The sequence below is a fragment of the Mytilus californianus genome, unplaced genomic scaffold (assembly GCF_021869535.1).
Source record: "Mytilus californianus isolate M0D057914Y unplaced genomic scaffold, xbMytCali1.0.p SCAF_1, whole genome shotgun sequence".
Lineage (NCBI taxonomy): Eukaryota > Metazoa > Mollusca > Bivalvia > Mytilida > Mytilidae > Mytilus > Mytilus californianus.
In genome coordinates this window covers 41,370,260-41,382,476 of record NW_026262581.1, presented here as the reverse complement: position 1 = coordinate 41,382,476, position 12,217 = coordinate 41,370,260, and the positions used below count along the sequence as shown (strand labels likewise).

Sequence of the window (12,217 nt, the reverse complement as noted above, 5' to 3'; positions counted from 1 at the left end):
TGTTACTGGCTAAACAAAGAAGACTGTTTAATTTATAGGACAGAGAAAAAAGATAAAATGCTAATCAAATAACTCTTTGATTGTGGAGAAATTCTTCAATGATGCTTGCTTTTAATTATGAATTTGAATATTTTACGATTTTTCTTCAACAGCAAGAAAAGAATAACAATGAAGAAAAAATAGTAACAGATTTGAACTGTGACTCAAATGGTATCATTGTATCAAGGGTAGTGAGTGGAAGCCCTGCAGCGAAAGTTGGAATGAAGGTGAAAGACTTGATAATTTCGGTAAGTTTTTTTCTAACTTTATTTTCGAGAAAAAAAAATAATCTTTAAAGCTTTTCATTCAGATGTAATTCAGATATTCTCCATGACAAAATGATAGACTTATGCTTGAATGAATCCTTTGGATGTCATTGGCAATCATTGTATTATAATTTAGATTGTCCAACTTCTTTCATTGAAGACATTTATTAGATTTGAATTACCATAGAAGGAAAAGGGAGTTTGACATATTCATCTGATATTGAAGCATAAAAAATGAAGTACAGATGTACAGTTCATTTTAAAGATTTTCTGTATCTTTTTATAACAAACCATTTCCTTGAATAAGATTGACAGGAGACAATTGTAGGTATTTATTTGCTGCACTCAAGTGCACTTATTGACATTATTTTGTGGAATATATGTCAGATTTGAAGTGTTGTTTAATTTCACCATCTGTTGGTGCAATGATTTTAGATTTGTGATGGGGAATGCTTAACATTGAAATATTCAAGAATAAAGCATCTCAAAGTCATTTTTATGAATATTTGCATGCTTGCATACTCATTGGTAAACTATGCCAAGTTCAACATTTTCTGTGAAATGGTTGCTCCAAGGGTCTATTGAGGTTTAACAAGTAAAACTTTAGGCTGATTTAAATTAAGTCTACAATACTCCTATATTATTAGTATAAGGTAAACACCATGCAATATAAAACCAGTTTTATTGACAATTTTAGGAAAAGTATTATATAAAACAAAGTAGTTGTATATATTTAATTCTTTTTGTGTTGAATTTGTCCTTAGATTAATAAGATAATAAATTACCAATTATTTAAAATTGGTTTCCTGTTAATTAAGTTCTTACCAAAAGAGTAATGCATTATTAAAGTTGGAAAATATTAGTGGAAATGGAAAACATTTGTTTGTCCTGGAAGTTATTAGAATTTTATTTGTTTCCTTTGTTTTATAAACCAGAACATTGAAATGATATAATGAGAATAATAATAGAAGAAAATTATTCATAAGTATTATAAAGATTTGTCATGTAGTGCTTTTATGACTCTGGTTTATCTTCCAGTGTGAACTGAAGAAAGTTTCATCATAATTGATAAAATTATTACCATATTTATCCATTTAAGTGGAAGGAATATCACAAGATGACAGTAATTTGGAATATCGGCAGTGATGTTTAATTTCTAACAACATAGTATTTGTGTCCTACAGGGTCCAATTAATGTAATAATCATGTCTTTTATGAACAGTGAAAAAGACAACCAAATTACGTAATTTGGTCCTTAGTTAGCAATTTAGGGTTTCACAAATTTTCCATCCCTGTCCAAATGACAATTATCTGGTACCCATGTTATAATGTAAGATTTCATCAAATGTTTTTTTTCTTTTCTGTGGTATTAACACAATGCAATTTCGTAAATGACTCATTGTGAAAACAATCAAATTTTGTCTTAAATATGGTAATCATGTCACAAAAAGCCTTTGATGTTATTAGAACAAATTTAAAATCTGTTTGAAGTTTGAAGTTCTGTGTTAATTAATGAAATCCTGGCACAATCAAGCATCACCCATGAGTCTTTGTTGTGATGTGTTATTGTGCACACTTAGAATATGTTATCCTGTTTATCCCTTTTTAAATTTCGAATTGATAAAATCTTATTGTTTTTAATACCGTGTAACAGAAATGTGTTTAAAACCATTTTTATCTCATAAATGTATAATCAATTACCCAAGATTGTTGGATATTAAAATTTTCTTGATTCTAGTCAGCTGTAATGAGTCCCTTGATAGCGAAAAAATGATTTAGAATCTTGTAGCGTGAATTGGATCTTTCTTTTGTTCGATAAAAATTCTCTGAAGTGTTCATTGGATTGCTTATGATATTTAGAAAATGAGAATATTCTTGATAAGATGATGCCCTTTGGAGGAAACAATCTCCACTAGTAATGTTTCCTTTTCCCAAATATATATTACTGGTATCTGGATTAACTTTTATTTACTGTATGTATATTTGTTTTCTCCTGTGTACTGTATATTTCAGTTTTATTTTGGAAAGGGGTGGAAAGTTTACAAATCAGATATAAACGAAATAAGTTGGGACATTTCAGTTTCGCTTTGGAAAGGAGTGGAAAGTTTACAAATCAGATATAAATGAAATTATTGAAGACGTCAGTGCAGTGTAGGTATCATTACCTACCTGCAAGGGAATTATATATTTTAATTGTTTATTGAATTATTTTGGCATTAATCATATTAGAGAAAAGAATGAACTTGATAACTCATGAAGGTCAAAGGTTATCATTTCAAATCAAGTCTTACCCATAAAATTACACTGATAAATAATTTCTATAAAAATATAATTATTTTTTTTTTCATATGCCATAGTGTCATTAGATATTTAGAAGTGTCAAAAATTAATCTTTTCTTGTCTTTTCACATGTTACATGTAAACAGACATAAGAATTTCTATAATTGAACTGAAATAGACGTTAAATCAGTTATAGGGTCAGTAGTAGTCTGTGGTGCACTGAAAATGACGGGACTCTTTTTACATATGACAAGATAATAATGGTTTAATTGTTAGTCATGAAATCATAATTTATGCGTTATAGATATGTCAACAGAAATTCAATACACAATGTTTACCATATAAACTTTGGATTGATTTTAAATAAGATTTCCTTATGGCAGTATTTTTAAAATACTTTCTTTGCAATATTCCCTGATACATGTCTTCAACAAATGCAAGTGTCTACATACAATATTTCAAGCTCTAGATAATTCTGAGTGGAGATCAGCCATCAATCAGTTTGGCTCTTTCTTAAACAATGCTTCAGTTTTAGAAGCTCATATGAAATTAAAGAGTGGGCTAACAGTATGTACTAATTTTGGATAGAATAGTCTTTAGGTGGTCAACTTTCAGAATTATGAATTACCTATAATTAAATATTAACTAGTGTATCGAAGAGGACAGCCATTATAAAAATAGTTTCATTATAGACCTAATATTAATGGAATAATAGACTAAAAGCATGGGAATAGAAACTATTAGACTAATTTGAAACAAACTTTACCTCATGTTTCTAAGATCTGTTATGATTTGAATTGCAGTATGGTAGAAATGTCTTACAGTAATTTTACATTCGTTTGATGTGTTTAAGCTTTTGATTTTGCCATTTGATAAAGGACTTTCCGTATTGAATTTTCCTTGGAGATCGATACTTTTGTTATTTTACTCATTTTTTTCAGTACATGTAAATCTTAGATTTGACAGTACTCAGTGCATATAAGAAATTGTAGTATGGTGTAGATGTCTTACAATATTCAGTACATGTAGATCTTAATATTGACATAGTAGTATTTTCAAGATGTCTTAAAATATTCACTACATGTAAATCATAGAATTGACATTGTAGTTTGATGTAGATGTCTTAAATGTATTCAGTACATGTAAATCTTAAAATTGACATTGTAGAATGGTGTAGATGTCTTACAATATTCAGTACATGTAAATCTTAAAATTGACATTGTAGAATGGTGTAGATGTCTTACAATATTCAGTACATGTAAATCTTAAAATTGACATTGTAGAATGGTGTAGATGTCTTACAATATTCAGTACATGTAAATCTTAAAATTGACATTGTAGAATGGTGTAGATGTCTTACAATATTCAGTACATGCTAATTTTAGAATTGTCATTGTAGAATGTTGTATTAAGTGAATGTATTTTTTATCCTGACTGAGTAGAACTTAGAATGAAAGTTGTGATATAAGAAAGATGTCTAGTAGCTTTGAGTTGAACTGTTGTAATATTAGTATTAGAGATACAGTTCAAAGAATCTAGAAGAGCTAAGAGTGAAGGTAGTTATATTAAAAAAAAAGATGTCATCCAGTAATCAGAAATACTATAAATATACTATATTGATTAAGTTACGTTGTCTGAACATGCTTTTTATGCTCCAGCCACATAGTTGTCGTTTTTATGATTGCTCTATCTAAATTTGTTTGGGGATATCAAATAGGGGTGGCAAAAATGTTTCTGACTTCGTTAGAATTACTATCTTGCTAGTAACACAAATTGCATACAAATTGTTCTTTTCATTAACAGACTTATTTTCCATTCTTACAATTACTAATTTTGAATTGTAAAATATCTTAAGAGAGTATTTTCAGATAAGCCTTAAAGTAAATGTAAACTTTAAATGTACTATTTAATATTTACTCATGGAAATTAACAATTAATGTATATATAAAGAGGAAATTGAAATTGAAAATGATGAGAAGTGCTTTAAATTAACTTATAGAAAAAGGCAGTGTTCATATTTGAGTTTTAACTATGAAATTAGCAATTGAATTTAAACTGACTTTTGATATACAAAATGATGTTGTTTGAAATTGTGAACATTATAGCTTTTTTGTGGAAATGAGCCATCAGTTTTCAACAAAAAAGGTAATAACTGTACAACCACATATTTTAATTCTATAAGAATTAAATAGTATGGGGTAGATGTTCAGGATGATATATACAAAGAAAATAATATACAAAAACTGTTTGTTTATACTCTGGGTGGAGTAATTGATGACTTTTAAGGATTTATTTTGGTAAGGTACTGGCTTAAATATATATTTTTAAATCTTAAAGCAAATTCAAGGCGTCTTGTGTAAAACTTTGTAACTAAAAAGTGCTATATTTTTGTCGAGCCTTCGACTTTAGTCGAAAAAGCGAGACATAGCGATCCTACATTCCGTCGGCGGCTGAGGCGTCCACAAATATTCATTCTGTGGTTAAAGTTTTTGAAATTTTAATAACTTTCTTAAACTATCCTGGATTTCTACCAAACTTGGACAGAAGTTGGTTTATGATCATAAGATAGTATCCAGAAGTAAATTTTGTAAAAATAAAATTCCTGTTTTTCCGTATTTTACTTGTAAATGGACTTAGTTTTTCTGCCGGGAAACATTACATTCACTCTGTGGTTAAAGTTTTTAAAATTTTAATAACTTTCTTAAACTATCCTTGATTTGTACCAAACTTGGACAGAAGCTTGTTTATGATCATAAAATAGTATCCAGAAGTAAATTTGTTAAAAAAAATTTTCATTTTTTCCGTATTTTACTTATAAATGGACTTAGTTTTTCTGTCAGGAAACAATACATTCACTCTGTGGTTAAAGTTTTTAAAATTTTAATAACTTTCTTAAACTATCCTGGATTTGTACCAAACTTGGACAGAAGCTTGTTTATGATCAAAAGCTAGTATCTAGAAGGAAATTTTGTTAAAATTTTGTACCTGTTTATCCGTATTTTACTTATAAATGGACTTAGTTTTTCTTCCAGTTAACATTAAATACAGTCTGCAGTTAAAGTTTTTAAAACATTTATTAGATTCATAAATTATCCTGGATTTATACCAAACTTTGACAGAAGCTTCTTACAATCAAAAAATAGTATCTAAAGGAATATTTTTATTGATTTTTTTCCTCGTTTTTGTTGAGCCTGCGATTAACAGCAAAAGTAGGCGAGACACTGGGTTCCGCGGAACCCTTACGAATTTTTACTTATTATAAACAAGACATTGATAATGCAAAATTCTTCACATTTATACCTTCTGTTTTTAATCACCTTTTTAAAAGGTAATTTGAGAAAGCAAAAGTCTCTTCAATCCTTATTTGTTCTAGTATATTTTTACCAGTTTCAGAATGAGAATTCATATTTAGTTATGTATCTTCTTAAAAAATTGAGACATTATTTTAAATTGTATTTCTTCTTGTAATGTATCCTTGCCTTGGTTGTATCTTTTTATCTTTTGACTTCTGATATTTGGTATGAAGATCTAATACTACAAGACAGTGTGCCACATATTATCAGAAACTTCATTTGACCTCAAGGTCGAATAATCCATTTTTTTCCTGGTACAGGTCATAACTTTTTTCAGTGTAAATTTGTGATGACACTAGATACTGCATATGTTTGAAGAAATTACCTTTAAACCAACAATATAAAATATTTCCACAATAGACAGAAATTGAAAGTAAATGGAAACATGACATGTAAGTCAACAGAACAAATAAAGCATCTGCAGGGCAAGTAATAGTAATCCTATGTTAGAATGCATAATCTGTGCAATTTAAGTTTCTGATCCTTAGATTAAAGGGATAAGTTGAATGTGTTATTCCTGTTAAAAATTTTAAGCAGTAGGTAGTTTATTAGAAAATATAAATCATGCAGGTATTATTTTACAAATTGACTTGACCTGTCACTAACTGCATATATATACTGAATAAACTTATTATAGAAAAGAAACTGTTTGAGATTCTGCACACCAAATAAAAGGAAAATAGACAAATTTAATGAAATAATAATTGTTCAAATATGCTGGTAAATATGTAATATCTTTTGGCAGAAATAATGATTGCCAAATTCTCTCAAGAATATCACTTGATGATTGAATTTTTTCCAAATAAATAAACTTTTTAAAGTAGGGGGTAAGAAATTCCAATCAAAGTTTACCTCTGATCAAACAGTTTCATTCAATAAAGGTGCTATTTAAAATATTTACTTCCATTATTTTACAGTTAGTGGCCTTTAAATTGACATAGGTCAAAACTATGTAAGCAAAAAGCTAACATAATTTACCAATAGGTGACAAAAGTTAAGTTGCAAATAATCACACAAGAAGATAAGAGGTCTTTGATCTTTGAACACTGTTATGTATCTCAAATCACACAGGATAACTAATGAATTTTATCTGACTTATAAATACAAGGAATTCAACTTCATAGCTTCTTGTGAGATTTTTTTGCGCTTAAGACTTCTCAGGTGCAATGATAGGATAAAATATCATAGATGGCAGTTGGTTAAAATGTTAGAGGGACACAAGTTCACCAGAATAGACCAATCTAGAGTTACACATATGGTCTTTAGTAATGATGATTTGATTTGATTGATTGGCTATTTCGTGGCTGTTACTTTGTATTGGTGGAGATGTCATAGAGAACCATGACCTTTGGCAGGAAAACTGAAAATCCCATAAAATTAAGATTGGTGTTGAACGCACCTGTCATTTTTAGTAATGAGCAAGTTCCCGCATCATAAGATACCAATTGCAATAAATCAAAATATGGATTCCATTGGATTCATTTTTTTTGCCTTTTTGGGGGGTTATAGAGAATCAGTATTGTAAATCCCCCTACCAAAAAAAAAAAAAAAGAAAAGAAAAGAAAACAGTACATATGCCTCAATGGCAGACCAAAAATTATTGCTGAATTTTTGTAGTGCCATTTTTAGCAGGAAAGATCATATTTCCTGCTATCAGCATCTATTTGCTGTTGTGCTTTGGCTTTCTTATTGAAACGGTTATTAAAAATCCATTATTTAGTCGTAATTGCTGATCTCAATTTAAGGATAGTGCACTTGACCATTGGTCATTGCTCAGGACATTGTGAATCATCAATCAGGAACATAATTAGCACTAATGGTCAGTGATGATGGAATTAAAAGAGGACAAGTGTCTCATGTTGGAAGCAAGGGATTAAAAATCATAACTTTTGAAAGAAACTATTATTTTTGTTTGCAATGAAATTGACGGAAGGAAATAACAAAAATCAGAAATTTTGATACTATTGTGAATAATAAAAATCAGTATCTGGATAAATATATGGCTTTGAAAGGAAAATTTTGCTTGAGAATCCTTTCAGAAGCCCCTGTCAGCTGGACATATTAACCAAATATCCCTAACTGCATTTGGGTGTAATTTTCCAATATTGAAACAAATTGTGCCATTTGAAATGTGGCTTTGACAGAAAGATAATGATGAAGAAAGACAGGGCTTGGAAAATTAGTATAACCCAGGGTGACTAGACTTTGATCGCATGACATCAGCATTAGGAAAGAAAAAACTTTTGCTCCCCAAAAGCAATATTTGAACATGTCTGTAAGATGCAGTTTTTAATAAAAATCTGGTTTCATAATTTGATTTACAACTTGTTAAGTCCAGCTTTGCATCTGGTGATTTGATATGAAAAAAATATGAAAGAAATCAACATCTACTCAATCTTCTGAAACTGATAAGGAATAATTACATTTTCGGTCATTAATTACCAGAATTTTTTGACTGGCCAGGTGTTTTAAGGACCTTTGGTGTCATCCAGATATGTTTGCTTCATCAAAACATGCGTGGTTGCATGTCCTGTTATACAACAACTAAGATTAATTGTCCTATGATTACAATCTTTTTCCAATTCACACATTTTTTGGTGATCAAATATTGGAGGGTTCATTAATCTAACCTGTCAACACTTGATTATCTGTATTAGTCGTCCCATATTATTGCTGCTTAGCAATGTTATCTAGTTTTAAAGTAGTCTCTTAAAAAGTTTTTTGTGTTTTGTTATGAGAAAAAAGTCCATTCCTATTTTAAAACATCCAATTGCAAATATGTCATGCATATATTCTGATAATAGGGTCTTAAATTTGAGTGAAAGGGTTTGATACATAATATTGTCCCAGGAATATGTTTGGTAGACACAGAAATTTTTGCATTTCACAGTGTTTTGTTTTAGTTTTTAGATGTATAGGGAATGTGGTATTCACTTGCATCTAATTTAGTGTCAACACTTTTTATTTATACATAATGCATAGCCAGACATTCACCACTTAAAGACAGGTTTAATATTTTTTAAAACTGTTTGTTATAAGTATTGACCAGATCATTTTGTTCTGAACTTGTAATTAGTAATGACATCCTGTAGGAAGTAACCAAACATTGAAGATTCTAATTTGGAATAATATGATTTTAGAATATTTAATAAATTGAGAGGATTATCAATGCTATTTTTTGGTTTCATTTAAATGTTACATTTTGTTTTGAAGTCTGGTAATTATGCAAGAGTGATAAACCATTTCAGATGAGGTCACATAAGTTCATTAACAATTGTGCCTTAAGTTTAAGTTAGGAAAATGATACCTTAATAATTTTGTGTTTAAAGCTACTGTTTCATTGAAAATTAAATAAAAATTATTGTTGCCATTTGACTTATCTTGAACAGTTTCAGTTTATTTGTTATTTGAAACCTTGGCACTCGTACAAGAATTTGATATGCAAACGTGAAAATCGAGCTGTTCTTTCATTGAAAAAAATGAACGACCAACCGCCCAGTTGATACCAAGGTTTGGTCACAAACACCTTAATCCTTCACACCTGTATTGGACATCTGATTAAAATATGATCACGTTATATTTCAGTGTATTTAACTTCTTGCTAACCATGAGTCGTGCTGTATGTTGTCCTTTAAATGTGTTCATGTTGATACTTAATGTTTACTGAACATTAAAAATTTTGAATACCCAACAGTGGAAAAAAATAATACCGTCTACACTTTTTTTTATGTTGGAGAGAGAGAATATAAAGTTATTTGTAATTTATTGCTGTAATTTTTCACCATTTGCTCTTCAGGATTGGGTTGCTGATGTGGTAAAAGGGAGAAAACTCCATTTTATTTGTTCAATTCAGTAAAAAGTTGTATTGGTACTGCAGTTTCATTCACTTGACAAATATGAATGTAAACTATGAAAGTCACTTACAAACTTATCTCAGTACATTTACAATCCTATTATGATATAAAGGTAATTGTAAAATGTTTAGGAATAAATTAAGAGATCAAAGGATTAAATGAGTCTATATTTAGGTACTTACTAGTGATTGCTGACCCTTTTAGTGATTTCATTATCATTGATGATAATAACATCCTTAAACAAATCTCTGCTGCTCATCTTGAAAAATGAAAAAAATAACTATAAAATATAATTTATTAACTTTAATGTCTTATTAAAAAACTATGACTTTGCTTCTTATCTTTAAATATGATATAGAAGAAAGATGTAAAAATATTAATGAAAAAAAAAAATGACATTGCAATTTATTGTAAATTTGTGTGGTAATTTAAAAAGTGTACAAGCATCAAGTCCTTTGAGGTTTGAATTTGAAATGATATATCAACAGTTATATTTGTTTTTTTCCCCTCATATCTTTCGGTCTGTAGCATACACTATTGGCAATAACTTTGCTTAATATTTCTTTAACATAAACGAATATAAAATCTATCAAAAAATGCTATGATATTAACATTTGACTTTGAAACTTTGGATTGTTTACATGTTAAAGTTTGTGCTTAGGTTAGTTTATGGGAACCACTAATGGTAAGTCAATGATTTTTGGTATGATGTTGTAATAGCCCTGCTAATAGCATGGATATATCTCATTTTCACAAAAGATTATTTTACTGTGTCCTAAGTCATGGTTCAATGACTGCCAATGGATATTTCAGTACAAGACCTATTTGAGTCAAATTGATATTAAATTAAATCTTGTTAATGATTGATGTTATAAAAAATGGTTCTTTTTTAGACTTTCATCATAACTTGCATTTTTTTCCCAAGTTATTCCCCTTTGCATAGATGAAAAATCAGCATCAGTTGTATTTGAATATGCCATAAATAACATCTTCATGGGTAAATGCCAGAGTAGGTGGAATTTTAAATTGATTTTCAACAAGTTACTCCCCTATAGATTATTTACAAGTTTTGTTGGTGGTCCTTTAAATGTTTAACTAACTTGAATTGTTTAAGATCACCTGGGTATCAGTTTTGATGCCAATTTTAAAACATTTGTATTATGGAAATGCGGAGCACAAATGATAACAAAAGTAATATTCACATTCTTATAGATACCCATTGGGGTACACTATTTATTAATTGTGATTGGGGCTTACTGTTTCAGAATTGAAACATTGATATGCTTATTTATTTCCTCAAATAATTATGCTAAAAACTGAAAGAGGCTGATTTATTGTGACATCAGATGTGATTGAATACTAGAAAATATAGTGTTGAAAACCTTCCGTATATATATCTTTTAAAACACTCATAATCTCATAGTCTTTACATCAAAATGTTCTCTTTGACATGGGATTAAATACAGTCTTGTTTGCCAATTCTACACTTGTAAACTAATTAACGAAGGTCTTGTTTGGGAATCAAGTCTGATAAAACTCGGAAGATCCTTGTTGTCGAGCCTGCGACTTTTGTCGCAGAAAGCTCGACATAGTGATAGTGATCCGGCGGCGGCGTTAGCTAACTTCTTAAAAGCTTTATATTTTAGAAGGTAGAAGATCTGGATGCTTCATACTTTGTATATGGATGGCTCATGTTACGAAGTTTCCGTCAGTCACATGTCCAATGTCCTTAACCTCATTTTCATGGTTCAGTGACTACTTGGAAAAAAAGTTAAGATTTTTTGTAATGTTAAATTCTCTCTTATTATAAGTAATAGGATAACTATATTTGGTATGTGCGTACCTTGCAAGGTCCTCATGCCCGTCAGACAGTTTTCACTTGACCTCGACCTCATTTCATGGATCATTGAACAAGGTTAAGTTTTGGTGGTCAAGTCCATATCTCAGATACTATAAGCAATAGGTCAAGTATATTCGGTGTATGGAAGGACTGTAAGGTGTACATGTCCAACTGGCAGGTGTCATCTGACCTTGACCTCATTTTCATGGTTCAGTGGTTATAGTTTAGTTTTTGTGTTTTGGTCTGTTTTTCTTATACTGTATGCAATAGGTCTACTATATTTGGTGTATGGAATGATTGTAAGGTGTACATGTCTAGCTGGCAGGTGTCATCTGGCCTTGACCTCATTTTCATGGTTCAGTGGTCAAAGTTAAGTTTTAAGTTTTTGAGCTTTGGTCTTTTTTTCTAATACTATATGCAATAGTTCAACTATATTTGGTGTATGGAAATATTTTATGATCTATATGTCATTCACGCAGGTTTTATTTGCCCTTGACCTCATTTTCAAGGTTCATTGCTCAGTGTTAATTTTTTGTGTTTTGGTCTGTTTTTCTTAAACTATAAGCAATAGGTCAACTATATTTG

General features: G+C 29.8%; 1 protein-coding gene across 2 annotated transcripts in view; it reads left to right on the top strand.

The window, feature by feature from the left end:
- The window catches only part of LOC127701720 (E3 ubiquitin-protein ligase PDZRN3-B-like), a 173,697-nt gene that overhangs the window by 19,631 nt on the left and 141,849 nt on the right, over positions 1-12,217 (top strand). For both annotated transcript variants that reach the window (XM_052205716.1, XM_052205715.1), the window contains exon 3: positions 153-287. In XM_052205716.1, coding sequence (XP_052061676.1) covers positions 153-287 — 135 coding nt within the window. The remainder of the gene's footprint in view (positions 1-152; positions 288-12,217) is intronic.